Source organism: Sceloporus occidentalis, unplaced genomic scaffold (assembly GCF_023333645.1).
Source record: "Sceloporus occidentalis isolate IW3139 unplaced genomic scaffold, rSceOcc1.0.p SCAF_17, whole genome shotgun sequence".
Lineage (NCBI taxonomy): Eukaryota > Metazoa > Chordata > Lepidosauria > Squamata > Phrynosomatidae > Sceloporus > Sceloporus occidentalis.
The window spans coordinates 970,776-989,472 of NW_028316997.1; the positions used below are offsets into that span (position 1 = coordinate 970,776).

Sequence of the window (18,697 nt, forward strand, 5' to 3'; positions counted from 1 at the left end):
TCTTTATTTAAATATCTATGCATAGATGCTGCTTACTTATACAGCATATTAAGTATTGATCTATAAGACCCCATCACAGGAAGAGAGAGGACACTTGCCATTCCCTCTATCCTTTGAGTGTTTAACTTACCATAAGGTGTTTTAATGTACAGATTTACAAAAATGCTACATTACTATTATGTCTTTCTTAGTTTGTGAGAGACTAACTACATATTTTGTGTGGGATGTGCTTTTTTTTTTTTAACATATTGCAAGCTGTATAAAGTATATCTTACAAAAGTGTGTAAGAGCAAAAAAAATAAAATATTGCTTTTGGTTTCTCTCTCTCAAAGGTACATGTTGCAGGAGAGTTGCAGTTTCATCATCCTGATTTAAGTTTACATTATAAAGGACTAAACCTAGCCAATGTCTTCTCCAAGAATAGCTTGAATTTGGGGAGTTGAAACCAAAACTCCCGTCAGCTCCCTCTTCCGTGTACATATTCCAATATGTTTGCCCTTAAGAAGGCATATGATTGATAAGGTGCTTACTTCATAGTTTTTTTTAAAGTTATTTTTAAAGTGTTCACAGGGGCTGTTTAGTCTACTTCATTGAAAAACACATGGCTGTCTGTACGAGAGTGACACAGACTGCTGGTGGCAATGTCAATTTAAGTAATGTTTTATTTTAGAATGGATCTATACCGTACATGGACATGTATAGTGGGTTAACATATGTAGCAGTACAATACAATTGTATTTAATTTTATTCTTAAGTGTAAATTTGTATAGATACTTGAACACATTGAAACAACACTAGATAAAATAACGTTGCAAAAAATGTGAACTACTCTTTTTTTGGTATTCCGAAACAACATTTGGGATGTTTCCATAGCCATAAAACCTGTGTGCACAAACATATATCTGTATCAAAGGAATGATAAAGAAGGACAAATAATATGCATAAATATCTTTAATGCCAATAAAACACTTGGAGCAATACGAAAATAATTGCTTTTCATGTTCTCCAATTTGACATGTGATCATTATGGAAATTTCTGAAGGATAATGGCACTGTGTGTGAATAAGAAATTCGAAATAAAGGGATAATAAATGTAATCTACAACCTTTTCATGAGCAGTAAGTGAGAAAGTATTTTAAGTAACTTAAGTAATAGAACCATCTACCCTCATAAATTCAAAATGTGTTACTTTTAAGCTTACGTTTGCGTTATAGAAACAATTTATGGTTTGTTTTTTGTTTTGATGACATTTGATGTTGACAGTAAGCATCACTAATTAGTGTTATTAGAGTGATTTACAACAGGGAATTGGGAATTTTGTTTTTGGTTCATCTACTATGCTTGGCACAATTAAGATTATATGCATGTTTCAGAAAAACATGAGTGCCGTATTCATATAAGGTACAACTAACAAGAATTTGTCTGTTGGAACTGCAGTGAACTTTGCATTGATTCTGGGGCATAATGTAATAGCTTTGAGAATGAAATGTGAGAATGAAGCATGGTTAATATTAATCATGCAAAGCCTCCTGCTGTGCAGAATATTGAGACAGATTCATAAGGATTTCTCCTAAATAGAAAATATGTATGTATATGGAGATATATATGGAAAGTCTGCACCTAAATACAATGTGTTCTTAAACAAAACTTCTCCCATTTATGTATGTCTGTATTTGCCAAACCATTTTTCACTTATGTACAATTTATTGTACAGATTACAGTTTATTAGACTGTTTTGCAATTTAATTTCTGGTTATCAAATACAGACATTAGGATATATAATCCGGGTATAATCTAGAGAAATTGAACTGCACTAACACTGGGCAAATAATATCTGCATAAAGTTGTAAAGTTTAAGCTGCTTCTCCATCATAATAACACATACAATGATATTGCCCATGTTAATGTATATTTGCTAAATAAGATGGGCCAGTTATTGTCATATCCATATACAATGCTTTTGGGGTACATTGAAAAAGGTGGATGCTGTAAATTCTTTGATGTTTATTCAAAAGAACATTTGAAGTAGGCTACACTTACACACGCCACATTTGATACGGAATGTGGAATGTCTTGTGGTCTGCATTCATTGTATGCTTTAAGATCAACAAAGCAATATCATTACACATACAATAGTTGTAATTTCAATTTTTGATTTCCAGGTAGAATTTGTTGTCTTTGAAAAGTACATGGTTTTGGCTATATGTCCATGCTATGTAAGCAGAGCAAGCTAGATTATGATAATGTAGGCTGGTGCTGTCATTATGTTAGAGGTTCATGCAATGTGAAGTGCAGCGTGACTCCTAGTAATTAACCTTGTAACAATCTGATTCAACCTTTCCATAAATCTTCTTTATATTTTACAACAATTATAGCAAGCCAAAGATTTGAACCTGGTGTTAATTTCTGTTCAGCAAGAAGAACATACTTCATCTAGAAATAACAGGAGGTAACGATTTTAGCCATTTTTAAGATTTTTTTTATCTTGATACTTACTGAACAATTCTCAAGTATATCATTTTTTTTTTTATTATGTTAAGTTCACAAAAAATTTCAGTAAGAACAAAAACAAGATCAGAACCTAATATTTTTGACATTGAATATCACTTTATAGTTGATAAGCAGCATGGATCAAGATCACATGAATTATACATGATACTAGTTTAACCCTTTGGGCAAAGCAACACATTTCTTACCATCTGGCACTTATAGGATTTAATCAGTTGGCTCCACAGAAATTTCATGTAGTGGCGCAGGTCATCTGTATTAACAGCATGCACTGTCTTATTCATTCATTAAACACCATAGATGTTCTGAAATTGACTTAAACAGGACGAAGTGCTAAAAGATCTTTGTTTCATCTTAAATTCAGTGACATCAGTTACAGTTTTGAGCAATATAACTCGAGTTGTCTTTTAGTTTTATAGTCTAAAGCTTATATTTTAGTACAGTTGTGTCAGAACCATTGCTTCACTGACAATATTCAACAGAATTTCACCAGTAGCTATGTTAGGAAAAAGCAGTACGGATTTAGTTTCAGATAGCATTATCTTCTATGCTTCTCAGTGTTATATCGTACACAATGGTTTTTTAGAAAAAGAAATGGAAATTTTATATATGCTTCAAATGTAATTTTTACAACGATTAGTGTTCAATGATATCATAAATGCTACCACTGGCTTTTCAAACTCTTGTGATGATTTCATAAGCATGAGTTAAATGCATAATGGGGAATACTGGAAATATGGGGTATTTAATTAAAAATCATGTAGATTTACTTTGAAATATGCAAGCAAATTTATTTTTCTTGGTTTGTTGGACACCATTTGTGTGGTTTAATGTATCATAATCTCCATCACTAAAGAATGTTTTCTATGGCCAATGAATGTTTAATGATTCCTTAAAGTTAACATAAATATAACTGAAAGGTCGAATAAATAAAGGTTAATGAAATTAATTAAATAGGATAGGCTAGAAAGAATGTGAAAAAGAAATGAAATAATTTAGAGATGGAAAGAAATGAAAGGAGAGTTTAATTATGTATATTTGTGGATATCCATATTCCTTCACTTTGTTTCTGTGGGATGTAGGCTTTATTAGGTTGACAAGCCTTTTTCATTTTCTGTTAAACAAACATCTAGGTACTCATTACAAATAAAATCAAAGCTATACTTCATTTTTACTTATTACAATGCGATTAGTAAAATAAGAAAATAAAAAAATACAAACTTTGTTACATATAAAAATAATTTTCCACTGATGTCACCATCAGGGGAACCATCCAGTTCTAACAAAGAAACTAACCATGCAAGAGATTGTTTACCAGTTAATCATGTTTCCACTGATAAAAGAGAGAGCCCATGGACATCATTCACGTGATAAACCGAAATGATGGTGGCCACTAGTCTTCAAAGTATATAAAAGTGAAAGAAAACCAAGTAAAATACTACTCATCAAAGGAAACGACAACAGTAGTAGTGCAAAAGTCTTATTTTTATTAACCCCATTGTGACAATTGCTGTTTTAACAGTTCTCCGGTTCTCGTGTTTTGCTGTAATTCTTTTCTTTCTCATTTACTGAACCCACACAAGTTAAATAATATTTTTTTCAAGACGACAAAGGCTTTCTTTAGATGCCATTATGTTGATTGTACAAGTGCAAGTAGCGTTTTATCATTTAAAAACCATTTGTTTCCAGATCTGGTAATCCTGCCCCATGTGCTTTTTGGGACATCTTTGAAGCCAGTCAGTTAAATTTATCCTATCATACCATATATTTATGAAAACTAGGCACTCCAGGGTATTTCAAATGCTAGTATTTCAACTCTTTCCATGCACTAATTCTACCACCAGTCTATGCCAAACTTTGCGGTAGTAATTTTTCTGTGTTTTTTTCACACACATTTTACTTCAGGTATGAATTTACAGCTCCTGGTATATGTCACTGCCAAACAACACCCAAATATGTGTTCAGCAACATTTCCTGAGTGATACCAACAATGCATAAGTTTGTCACGTTGTTTAGGGGTAATAGGCCACATTTGGGGGATGCGCATTTCAGTTTTTCAACTTGGAATTACTTGAAATTACATTAAAGCAACACCGCTTGGGTGAACAAAGTGATCATAGATTGCGTTCTACACCAGTTTAAAGCCATGACATGCCAGACATGTCAATTGTCGCCAACAGGATGTTTTTCCGTGACGTGCCACATCAATTGTCATAAAGGGGTAACTCAGTAACAAATATGAATTGCTATGTATCATTTCAAAATCCTTACTCTTACTTTCAAAGCCCTTAGCAGTGGTTCCCCTACCTACATCTCATCACTCATGTCTAAATACACTCCTAACCGGTCTCTCCATTCATCCAGTGATCTCCTTCGATTTCTAGCTCTCATGCACGCTTATAAGATTTCTCAAGGGCTGCCCCTATCTTCTGGAATGCTCTCCCCCGGCCTATCCCTCAAGACCCACTTCTTTAAGGACGCTTACAACATAGCACATTAACGCCCTCCCATATTCCTTTAGCTCACCTTTCCTAGTCCCTCTCCTGCAATACTTTTACTAGTGTGGCTGGTCCATCCCTAACAACGGCACTTTTACCTATTGTGTAATACACCCTAACTCCCTCTAGATTGTAAGCTTGTTTGAACAGGGCCCTCCTCACCTGTTGTCTCTGTAAGTCAAATTGTTATGTTACATACTACTATGACCTGTCCTCCCCTTGTACAGCGCTACGGAATTTGATGGCCCTATATAAAACAATAAATAAGAATTATACAAAAAAATTAGTTAAAAAATAAAGCAGTCTGCTAATGCAAAGTTCTATACTGAGGCTAAAAATACCTTATATTGCACCAAAACTACATGACAAAAATTATATATTAAGTTCCATATATCTAAAATGTATCATGTAGAAGTGATGTAACAGCTAAGGACATCTCACAGGTATCCACCTCACTAGTTACATGAATGCAGTACAGAGTAACAACATACTCATATACATAGTAAACAACATTGTAAATATCAGATGATCTTACTGTATTTTTTAAAACAAACAAATCCTATTTACATAATTTAAAAAAATAGGAAAACATTGTCCACAAATAGAGTCAAATACACAACTTAAAACAAGTAAATAGATTGAAATAGTATAATGCAATTGTGTGATCTACTGTATTTCTTTTTATCAACATTTTGTATTAAATATTATACTAATATCATATTAATATTTCATGTCACATTAAACCAATATTTAATTGGTTTAGTGTAGTAGGTTTATTGAATGATGTCTTTCAAAAGACCAAAATGCCTCTCATCCAATTTTAAAAAGCCCAAACAATTACTTTCCTTTTATTTATTTACTGTTTTTTGTTACACATTGATTACACATTGTTATACTATTCCATCTGAAAATGAGACCTCTGAAGTCCCAAAAGCTTATGTGACTACATATTTTCTATCTTGGCCCAATACAAGGCATCACCTTTGACTGACCAAAATATGCCAATCACATCATAATAACGCACATAATGAGAGTCTTGCTGAAGACATTTTACTACTTTAGCAGGATATGTCTTTATATTGTACAACCTGATTAGTTTAATGAGATCTTCTACAAACCAAGAGCCATAATGTATTGTTCATAGAATGTATTCTACAACACTTTTCTGTCACTATTCAAATTTAATTGGTGTGCTATAAAGCAATAGCAGAACTTTAATATTAGATCTGTATAACCTTGGAGAAAGCTTACAAAGGTTAAGCTCACCTGAAAATTGATGAGAAACCGAAAACACTGCAGAAGTGTTAACTTAGTTAAGTCTGAGTCTGCTTGTTTCACCACTGTGGGTACAGGGTCAGGTGGGAGTCTCTGTGCATGGATAGGTTCTTGCTCAGGACCCTGCGTGAAGCAGGCAGGTTCAGAAGTGGAACAGGCACAGGATTGTGACAGCTATTGCCAGGGAGTCTGGGACTGGTAGACAGCAGCGGTGGTAGATGGCAGAGAATCTGGAAACTGGCACATGGCACAGAGGAGACCTGTACACCGTACAGAAGGATAACCCAAAAGAATAATCAAAAGAAGGTAAAATTTCAGAAGATCCCAATCAAATAAACAGGATACTGATAAGTGCAAGACAAGATTGAAGTCTTATCACAATGCCAGGGGTCAAAAATGGATAAGCATACAATGCTGAAAACCACAGTATTCACAACACAATCATGCTCCAGGAAGAGTAGCTGGGAGCAGCCCTTAAGAGCAGCCCTTAATTATGGAACAAGCAGCAAGTGTGTCAGTAACTTGAGATATACATTCCAGGGGATGTGGAGGAGACAGGAATCCCAGTGACCACTCTGTGACATGAGCAGATTATGATGCTCTTTAGTACTAAACAGAGGAAAAAAAGAGTGATATAAGCGTTTAATTATACAAATTAATTTAAGGTGTGCTTCAACCTCAACACACGGACCACAAACGTGCATAAACAATCACAAAATATAATAATAGAGTGTTGCACAAACATAATAAATGTACCCAATGTGATAAAAAAAAGAAAAATGTATACTTAAATATAAACTGAAGATTCACTTGACCCAGGAACATGTACACATAAAAGATTTAAATACAGCCGGTACCCAGACCCCAGTATAAAACTCACATCTTGGTGATCAGTATAGCAGCTCACCAGTGTAGGCACAGGGAGACCAACCTGGGAGCCTGGCTTTTGGAGTCTCAAGCATATTGAGAGGTGGTGCTGGTAACCTACATTGTTTATTTGCTCTGCTGCACTTAGGCTGGTCTCAGTGCCATTTTATTTGTGAGTGCATTTGAATAAATTCTTTTTTGTATGTATATGGGCAGTGTATATCTGTGTGTGTGTGTATATCCTGTTCCTGATACAGATATGTTTTGTATAATGAATTTCGATATATCACATTTTTTATTGTACTTGTTGGGGATCTCACGTTTTTTGGCTCCTCTGCCATGAATTTATGTGTTTCCCTATAAACTGTGAAGTAGTATCATGCCCACAAACTTGTAGTAATTTTGGCATATATTTTTGGCTTCTTTTGCTTTTATTAAGTGCACCCCCATTCAATCATTTTTCATTGAATTCATCTCCCCATGTGGTTTTGTTGTATTTCCACTTCTTTACATGTCATGTAGAGAATTACCTTTAGCCTGTAGCTGACATAATTAATTTCAATTTTTAATATACAAGACATGATCCAGATTTACATTTCACTTATTTCTGTGTTTTTTTCTAAACCGTGGCCTTTAGTTCAATGTAATTTTATTGAGCAGAAAAGATATGCAGTTACCGTATTTCCCCATGTATAAGACTATTGTTTTAGAAAACTTTGGAGTCTAAAAATTGGGTGCGTCTTATACAGTGGTGGTCGATTTTTTTTTAAAACATTTTTATACTGGAATGGGGACTGGAAAGGGGACCTGCTGCTTACCTGTGTTGTTCAGCAGTGTCTCTTGATCCGTTGCGGTGACACAGGAACCCAGTGGAGTCACGTGAATGTACATCACATGACTCCGCTCCGTTCCTGTTCCTGTTCGAGCAACGCAGAGGGAAACAGCAGCCCCCCGTAGAAGTCTGCGAGCGGCACCAGAAGATCTGTAGTTCAGGTAAGGGTGGGGGAGTAAATAAATGAATATGTGTGTGTGATAGCATGGATCCGTGTGTAGGGGGCACAGGGAGGTTAAAAATTATGTACATGTACGGGCTGCCTGAGCATGATAGGAGTGTGATTCCTAACAATTGCTAGCAGCTAACATCAATCACACTCATATCATGCCCAGGCAGCCAGTACAATAACTGTGTAATATATATATTTTTTTTAATTTCGGGCCCCAAAATTAATACTTATACATGGGAGTGTCTTATACTTGAGTGAATACGGTAATTATAAAACCCATAGAGATCCTGAAATCAACAGTATACAGATTTAAATAAACTGTGATAAAACATAGCAATAACAAAATACAATGGTCCATTTTCTCTTTTTCTTTTACATATAAATATAGCAAATGTAGTTGTAGAATGTCCTGTATCTACTGGTCATGTTTTAGATTATAAGCTCTAGCTAGCAAAGCATTCTACATGTTCTGTTTAAATAGGTCACTAATAAAACTTTAGAATTTGTTTGTGCTATATTGTAAATAAATAATACTAATAATTATCACAATAAAAATAATTATAGTATGGCATCTTGAATCATGTGATAAAATAAGAATTCAGGTTTATTACAGAAAAACAGACTCAATGTTCAGGATCGACATTATAGCTTTTCTTGATTCAGACTACGGTTTTATTTTCTATTCACATAGTTTCCCCCACTTTAGCTATTTCTCTAAGGAGCTTTAAAATTCACAATGCATACAACAGTTGCTGTTTATATCAAAGCTCAGAGAAATCAATCCATTGTTTATACCTTTTAATGTTGGGTAATACATTTGTACTGTAATAAGGAACAATAAAAATATACCAATAAACTTGTTTGAGTCACTAATATTTCTGCTGGATGTGCAACACAAAATTCAACTTGAAATGACAGAATATAGTTATGAACATAATGGGATTTGGTTGTATTGAAAGTATATAGAACATACTTGACATTATTACATAAAAACTTTTAGAAACACAGCATAACTCTGTGTGTGCTTTTAGAAAAAATTGGGAGCAATCTATCAATTTACCACTTTATTCTGAATACTTCCCCCATCCCTCAACTGCCCCACGGCTGCCCTCATTATATTATGTATTATTTAGCCTGATATCAGGTCCCAAGTCTTCATTATATTAGTGATTCTAGAGAACACAACTCTTAAAATGCATCTCTGTTTCTACATACCACAAATATGTAATTATCATACTTGGGAACTTCTTCACTCTGGCTACCTGGAGACTTCCCTTTGCGGGATGCGGCCAGGACTGCCCACTGATGTTAGCAGGCGGTCTCACTGGCATTCATGATGTCAGCAGGAAACACCCCCATTTAAAGGTCAAATGGGCGAGGAGCGGCGCGTGTCAAGACCCCACTGCTGCGACCCAGAGGATTCAAGTGTTGACCTGGAGAACCGGAGAACCGGTGCTTCACCCGGAGATTTCCCAGGTATGGTAATAATCTTTCTATTTCAACTAATATATGCAGTATATACATTTGTGACAAGGTCTCTGCAGAAACAGCAACTGCACCGCTTTTTAATATGTTTATTTACAAAAGCTCACAGTTGTCTATAGACATCCAGGGTACTATTTCCCCTTAAGACATGAACCAAAACAAAAGCTAACAAAAACATAAAATATGTTAGGAGACTGACAGGGCAATTCCTACCTAACAGTACTGGCCAGCTAGGCTGGTTCCCAGTCACACACACACAAAACACCTTTGTATAAATAGTCTCACCCCTCAGTTTCATGTAGACTTTCTGGGTCTGTGGTCAGTAGGCTAAATAGGGCTAGGCAGTGTTAATCAGTTGAAGCGGCTACAAGTATTCACCCTAAAAGCTGGAAAACAGTGCACTTTCCATGTGCAGACTTATGTACCTGCCCTCAAGTATCCTGCCCCCAGTTACTGGTCACATTATTAGGGACAGCTCTTAAATTGCTTGTTAACAAAAATAGCTAATCAGCCAATCACATGACAGAAGCTCAATGCATTTAGGCATTTAGACGTGGTTAAGACAACTTGCTGAAGTTCAAACCGAGCATCAGAATGGGGAAGAAAGTGACGTGGCATGGTTGTTGTTGCCAGATGGGCTGGTCTGATTATTTCAACGGCTGATCTACTGGAATTTTCACGCACAACCGTCTCTAGGGTTTACAGAGAATGGTCCGAAAAGGATAAAATATCCAGTGAGCGGCAGTTGCGTGGATGAAAATGCCTCGTTGATGTCAGAGGTCAGGGGAGAATCGACAGACTGGTTTGAGTTGACAGAAAGGCAGTAACTCAAATAACCACTCGTTACAACCAAGAATACCATCTCCGAACGCACAACACATTGAACCTTGAAGCAGATGGGTTACACCAGCAAAAGACCACCCGGGGGCCACTCCTGTCAGCTCACCAAAATTAGACAGTACTGGAAGAACGTTACCTTGTCTGATGAGAAGGAGAACTACTGCAGAAGCATTTCTATACAAATAAAAGGCATGTTAGCGGTGAATTGTTGGTCACGTTATTGAGTCTTAAAGTCATGGTCTAATCTTAGTGTAGTTGCTGCTCAGCCATCGAACTCCTCCAGTGAGATTCATTTTGGTGTTAACACTTGTATTACACCTTGGAAGTGAAATAGTGAGGTGCCATGGAAAAGTTATGATGATTTGTTTCACCATGAACAATTCACTGTGTCTTGTCTGTGGTTGCCAGCCGTGTTTTGTGTAGTCTGTATTATATTGTGTAGCATTATTTTATTTTTTTTTCAATCATCCAGACTCAGTCCAGTTCAGGATTTATCAAACTCAGTCCATGGGGAGGGACAGGGATATGGGGTAAAGGGAGAGAAAGGGTAGAAAGGGGAATAGAACTGGGGGAGTGAAAGGGTAGAGAAACTTACACGGTCTTGGAACATAGAATCAGACCCATCTGTGTATATGAAGGGAGAATAGAGGGGAGATGATATTTGCATTTCAAACTTCACTGTAACTTCACAGCAACATAACGAAGTGAGTTTGTGATCTTAGTCAAAATTGTATGTTTCGCTCAGTTTGTCTTGGCTTTAATAATAATAAACATATTATTAGAAAAGCACTGTAAAATAATTGTGACCTTTATCAAACAGCAACAAATGTGTGTTGTGTTGTTATTACTGTGTTGAATACATTTTATGACATCATGCAAGATATATGTATTAAAATGTTATTATATTTCTTGTTACTTCTACTGAGAAGATGATTTATCCCAGCAGATATCTCACCCTCACCTTCATGATTGCTGTCTTGTTTATTTGTTTTTTTTTAAACTGTTTAGAACATGTTTAATACTTGGTTCCAGGGATCCGAATGCTAGCATCAGCCTGCTTCTGCAAACAAATTAACCTCAGGGTTTCTCTAGTTTCTTTTTTTTTCCCCCATTTACTATTAACAGCTAAGAATTTCTAACTTGTAACTAAAACAGTATTAATCTTGCAAAATGTAATCTATATATCTTTTGACATGCACATCATAAAGCATTTTATATAAATCAGAATAAGCACCTACAATCAGTATTCTTTTATACCAGAACATTTTAATTTTCAAAAGTTGCGGTAATCTTGAAAATGAACAAAACTTAAGCATTCACCTTTGCAGTAAAAGCATAATAAATGCATCAGGATATTCTAAAAGCTAAAATGATTTATTATACTTTATGCTTTTAATGTCCATATTGAAATAGGGAGCTAGCTGAAAGCTCAGTTCATAGTATTTATATTCTGTTAAAACTATTTAAAACTATAAGCTAGATGGGACAACAGAATAATACTTTGATGGTAATATAAAGTATGTGGTGTGAATATTCCATAGTTTCTGAAAAGTCCATACCGTGTAACTTGTATATTTTGATATAAAATGACTCCTAGGATACAATTAATACGACAGAAATTAGCCTAACTGGATAAATGCCAGTTTATAAATGTAATGTACCTTCCAGAGATTACTAACAAATACTTTTTTTTAATAAAAATATCTAGCTCTCTCTATTTGTATTAAAAAAAATACATTCTTGTTGTAGAATAACCTTTTGATTCTAAGATTAACCACACATTTCTTCATACTAAATGTCATAATATTTAAATATGGTTTTAATTTAATTTTAACTGTGTTGATGACACGGGTAGGGTGGAAATTTCAAACTCAATGTTTAATGGATTGCACAAGGTGAAGAAAGTAGATGTGGATGAATAATTATGACACTACAGATAAAAGCCCCAACTGAGTTGAGTTATGAGAAGGTGACAAATCCTATTTTATCATAATTCAGTTTTCACAGTGAGCTTTTGCATGGAAATGATGTGAGCTTCATGAAACTTTCTTTTTTCTAGATTTATTAGCTGTACCTAAACATCCATATGCTGCTATGGAAAACTGGGGTCTTAGTGTGTTTGTGGAGCAAAGAATACTTCTTGATGCAAGCATTTCTTCAATTTCCTATTTACTTGATGTCACTATGGTTATTGTGCACGAGATCTGTCATCAGGTAGGAGAAGCAACATTATAATATATTGCTTAGATTTTTTTTTATTAGTAATAACATTCTGAAGATTTACCTTTATTTTCTGTGTATAGGTTTGATTATTATAATTGCCATGGATGTTGTTATTTACTGTATAATTGTTCAACATTCAATATGTTGTGTATACCGTATTTGCTCGATTATAAGACGAGGTTTTTTTCAGAGCAAATGCTCTGAAAAATACCCCTCGTCTTCTAATCGGGGTCGTCTTCTAATCAGACCTCAAATAGAGTCTGATTAGGAGACTAAGATCCAGATCCCCCGCACCGCTGCAGGGGACCTGGATCCTCCTGTCTCACCCCCCCCCCCCATCATACACACTTACCGGTGCTTCCTGCTGTATTGCCGGGGCAGCGGGTTGACGTCTACGCGATCCGCGTAGACAACGTCCGCTGCAGCCGGAAGGAGGTGTGGCTAGCAGCGGGGGTTGTCTGCGTCCGTCGCGTAGACCTTCCCCGACTGTCAGAGATCTCTGATCTCTGACAGCCGGGGAAAGTATACGCGACGGACGCATACAAACCCCCGCTGCCAACTCCACCTCCTTCCGGCTGCAGCAGAAGGCGACGTCAACCCGCTGCCCCGGCTGGAAGCACCGGTAAGAGAGGGCTGAGAGGGGAGAGAGGGGAGAGAGGAGAGAGGAGAGGGGAGGGGGGGGAGAGAGTGTGTGTGTGTGTTAGTTAAATGGGGGCATAGGGCATTTCTGGAGTGGCGTTAAGGGGGCATTTAATAGAGCACTCTGCCTCCTGAAATGCCTTATACCTCCCTATATGCCACTCTGCCCCATAATATGCCTTTTAACCCCCTAAATGCCAGAGTGGCATATAGGGGTATAAGGCATTTCTGGAGGCAGAGTGCTCTATACAATGCCTTTTAACTCCCTTAATGCCACTCTGCCTCCTGAAATGCCTTATACCTCCCTATATGCCACTCTGCCCCATAATATGCATTTTAACCCCCTAAATGCCAGAATGGGATATAGGGGTATAAGGCATTTCTGGAGGCAGAGTGGCATATAGGGGGTCAAAAGGCATACCATGGGGCACAGTGGCATATAGAGGGTTAAAAGGCATATCATGGGCCACAGTGCCATATTGGTGTGGCAAGCCTGGGGGCAGATGTGCGTAACTGGGGGACAGGCTGGAAAATACAAGAAATAAAAACAAAAAAATATTTTTCTCAATCATAGCTTTTATTAAAAAAAATAGTTTACATGAATTAACATTTACTGGTAAAACTTTTTTCCTTTAGGGTCGTCTTATATTCAGGCTTTTTCTTTTTTCCTAAGTTAATATTCAGATTTTGGGGGGTCGTCTTATAATCAGGGTCGTCTTATAATCGAGCAAATACGGTATTTGGGAAGAAAATGTATGTATGCATTCTCTTACACGTAAAATTGTTTTGTTTTTTGATTAAATTAGATACTCTGGATTAATTTTCTAAGGAGCCATAATGATTATTTCTTACTGTATCCAACTTTCTCAGTCTTATGCTTTTTTTCCTTATTAGTTTTCTTTTGTTAAGGAAATATTCCCAGCTAGCTTAGTGTGCTCATCCTGCCTTAACAACATGTTCTACAGTTACAGTATATACTCTACTCAGTATGATTTCATATGTTTGATCTAAATGCTTACTAATGTTAAATAAAGAAATTATTCTGTTAGACTCCTTTAATCATAGACGAAAAATGTTAAAAGGCTGTTCAGCATCATTGTTAATACATTTCTAAACTATTACTGAAAAAATTAATAACTCATCAGGGAGATAAATTGTCCGTGTTCAAATGAGAATCTGATTGAATTACCATCTACCAATCCCCATGGATTTCAATCAATACTCTTTTAACTTTTTTTCCAATTACAGTGCTTATGTCTGAGAAACTGAGAAGTAGCCTAGGAAAATGATTTATTGCAACAATTGCATATGCTGGCAAGAGTCATGTGCATGTCAAACTTTGTTTTGGCTGAGATTAGTTTGACGTCCACCCACCTCCAAAGAATAGATTTATGTTGCATTATTACAATTTCAGTCTAACATCTATAATTGATGGACATCATTCTTCTGCATCCACAGAATGATACACCTTTGACAGTATGCAATTTCCATCTTTACTTGAGTATTTTCTTAACATTCCTTAGTTGTGTTCTATTTTTATTGAACTAAAATCATTTTATTTTTACTTGATATGTTTAGCAATATCTAGTTAAACACCAATTTTATTAAGGAAGGTTGCTAAAGGGACAGAGAACTTTCCATTTTACTGAGTAACAACCATAATCACAGCCTTCAAAAGTTGAAAATAATGAAATCCTACTGTGCAATCAGCATGTCTCCCATCTTTAACTGTAGAGGGAGTGATTTCAAAAGAATGTACCATTGCAGGTGATTATCACATTTTTTTTTTATATATAAAATAGCACTTAAAGATAATTTTAAATGTAGATGCTAAAAGCTTTAAAATCCTAAAATCTAGCATGTATTTTACTCTTTACATATCAAGATATCAATCTTAAAATAAAGTGGATTCAGAGATTACATTTAATAAATCTTTAGTTTTTTTGTGACAATACACTTGATTTATACTATAGGAGAAAAAGATGTAATATATAACATTCTGTCCTGAATTATCATGTAGAACTAGACAGGTTAAACCTCAAAACAGTTAACACCATAATGTTTAGTTAAAGTTAGATAAATAGTTCACAAAATTGCTTACGTTTTGTTGTTACCAAGACACTGTAGGAATCCACTCACTACAGTATATTGCATACAATATATATGTACACGTGTGTGTGTATATATATATAGTCAAAAATAATTCCAGGGTTGACTTCCTGGAGCTTCCCCTCTTGGGCATGTGTGGCTACTTCAAGGGGAAAGCACTAAGGTCATAATCTAAAACTAGAGACTCAGAGGCTTAGATGCAATGCAACTAAGTATTTAATATGTGTTTAGGGAACACATTTTGTTCGTTCGCCTAAGGCCCATCACTTTTAGGGTCATCTGGCCCACAGAAGAATACATCAGGTTAACTTAACAGTAGAACTTTAGAATATGTGTTTCTATTAGTGAATTTAGTTAATATGCGTACGCGTAGGCCCTTAAATGTTAGCAGCTGGGCAAAAATTTGGGCCACAAATGCCTAAACCAGTAATGTGTCATGCATTACTCTTTTATTTTTTAGAGTATTATAAACCTTGCAAAAGCAGTGTTTTGCATCATTGATTTCTTTTGTATACAACGTAACTTGAAGGCATCTTGGTCAATTATATATCGGGAAGATTTTAATTTTGAAATTGTACTTGTTTTTTTCATATTAATGTTCTATGTTTAACTTATTTAGTAAGGTCAAGCTACTGTATATAAAGAGGTGCAAAAGAAAAGTAAACAATATAATCTGAAATATTTAATTAACTCATTTACAGTGGTTTGGAGATCTGGTCACACCAGTATGGTGGGAAGATGTGTGGTTAAAAGAAGGTCTTGCTCATTATTTTGAATTTGTTGGTACAGACTACCTCTATCCGGGATGGAATATGGTAAGTTTATTTATTAATATTAGAATACTATTCTTTAAACCTATTATACTGGAGCATGCCAAAACCTACCTATATCTATTGATCAACGTATCTATCAATATGACTCCTAACATCACAGACCTATACATTTAGCATAGTGGGGTTATATTCCCACAGGGGGAGTCCTGGCAAGGGAGATTTTAAAGCACATCTTGCAGACGTGCCGGCAGCGGAGGTTGTTTATGCTCGCATCGCCGCTGCCGGTGAACGCCTGCGCGAACAATCTTCCTTGCCGGTACTTCCCACGGCAGAAGTGCCGGCACCGGAAGTTGAATACGCGTTATGTGTAGATGTCCCCCGCCGGCCCCGCAAGACCCCGTGGAGTCTGCACCGGTAAGTCTGGTGGGGGGAGAGACATCTTGGGGACAGAGTGGCCAGGGCCGGCCTTTGGGGTGTGCGACCTGTGCGACCGCCGCGCACGGTCCGCAGCCGCCGCGGGGTCCGACGCCACCGTGGCGTTCCGCTCCCGCCAGCAGCGTACCTAGCGGGGGGGGGCGGTCCGCACCGGGTGCCGCTCATCAGGGGGGCACCCGGCACCCCTCTAGAGACGGACAGTAATGTCCGCCGCTGGAGGAGCAGGCTCGCAAGGGAACGGTATCGGAGGTCTTTAACAGACCTCCGGCTCCCTTGAGTGATTTTAATCCGGTTCAAGGATCTCCTCCGATATCGCTCCCTTGTGATCCGCGCGGCAACAGCTGCTGTGCGCCGGGATTTGTTGTCAGATCCCGGCGCACAACACTGAAGCCGCGCCCACCGCTGTCTGTGACCTCTGACCCGGAAGAAGACAGAAGAACTGAAGAAGAAGAACGAAGAGGAGGAAAAGGAGCTGTAAGGAGAAAAGAGGAAAGGTAGGAAAGCATTCAGTGAGAGTGGATTGGTATATGTGTGGATTGGTATATATGTGTGGATTGGTATATATGTGTGTGGATTGGTATATATGTGTGTGGATTGGTATATATGTGTGTGGATTGGTATATATATGTGTGTGGATTGGTATATATATGTGTGTGGATTGGTATATATATGTGGGTGGATTGGTATATATATGTGTGTGGATTGGTATATATATGTGTGTGGATTGGTATATATGTGTGTGGATTGGTATGTATGTGTGTGGATTGGTATGTATGTGTGTGGATTGGTATGTATGTGTGTGGATTGGTATGTATGTGTGTGGATTGGTATGTGTGTGGATTGGTATGTGTGTGGATTGGTATGTGTGTGGATTGGTATGTGTGTGGATTGGTATGTGTGTGGATTGGTATGTGTGTGGATTGGTATGTGTGTGGATTGGTATATGTGTGGATTGGTATATGTGTGGATTGGTATATGTGTGGATTGGTATGCGTGTGGATTGGTATATGCGTGTGGATTGGTATATGTGTGGATTGGTATATGCGTGTGGATTGGTATATGTGTGGATTGTATGCGTGTGGATTGGTATATGCGTGTGGATTGGTATATGTGTGGATTGGTAAGTGTGTGAGAGTGATGGGTGTTATGCTGTACCATTTCCAATGTCTTTTTCATGATCTAATTATGCTCTAAAAGTACATCATAACTCCCATCACTCTATACTGTTCCATACAGAGCTGGGAGGCAGAGGCCTTGCACCCCCACCGCAGGACTCCTGAAAGGTAAGTGAACTTCAAAGAGGGAAAGGGTAGATAGGAGGGGGTAGATAGGGAGAAGGGAGTGAGACAGGGGAAAGGGGGTAGATAGGGAGAAGGGAGTGAGAAGGGGTAGATAGGGCAGAAGAGAGTGAGAAGGGGTAGATAGGGCAATCATACTCCTATCATGCCAAGTCTGTGAGTAAATCCTGGAATCTGGGTATGCCTGGGCATGATAGGAATGTGATTGCTGTTAATCATATATATATATATATATATATATAATATTATTTAATTGTTTTGTCCTATTTTGGTGTGTTACTTACTTTAAATAAAAGTGTTAGATTTTTTTATGGGGTGGGGGGGTCATATTCGGTTTTGGCCAGGTAAATGCTGCACTTTCAGTTTCAGTCCAGAATTCGTTTCTGTGCATCCCTACTACTAAGCCAGACAATGAAGTGGTAGGCCTACACCACATCAATGTTTGGCGTAGTATATAGTGATTGGGGTTTTGTTACAAGTTTTTATTCCTTTCTTTTTTTGGGATGGGGGGGCGCCAGAGGAGTAGTCCGCACAGGGCGCCAGAACACCTAAGGCCGGCTCTGAGAGTGGCAGCATATCTGGGGGGGTAGAGTGGCAGCATATCTCGGGGGGGGATAGAGTGGCAGCATATCTCAGGGGGGGGATAGAGTGGCAGCATATCTCTGAGGGGGGATAGAGTGGCAGCATATCTCGGGGGGGTACATCTTTGGGACAGAGTGGCAGCATATCTCGGGGGGGGGCAG

At 37.4% G+C, this 18,697-nt stretch overlaps 1 protein-coding gene across 1 annotated transcript in view; it reads left to right on the forward strand.

Annotated features, from left to right (window-relative positions):
- The window catches only part of LOC149302725 (thyrotropin-releasing hormone-degrading ectoenzyme-like), a 331,139-nt gene that overhangs the window by 156,881 nt on the left and 155,561 nt on the right, over positions 1–18,697 (forward strand). Inside the window, exons 4-5 of the mRNA XM_089482127.1 lie at positions 12,537–12,691; positions 16,150–16,263. Coding sequence (XP_089338253.1) covers positions 12,537–12,691; positions 16,150–16,263 — 269 coding nt within the window. The remainder of the gene's footprint in view (positions 1–12,536; positions 12,692–16,149; positions 16,264–18,697) is intronic.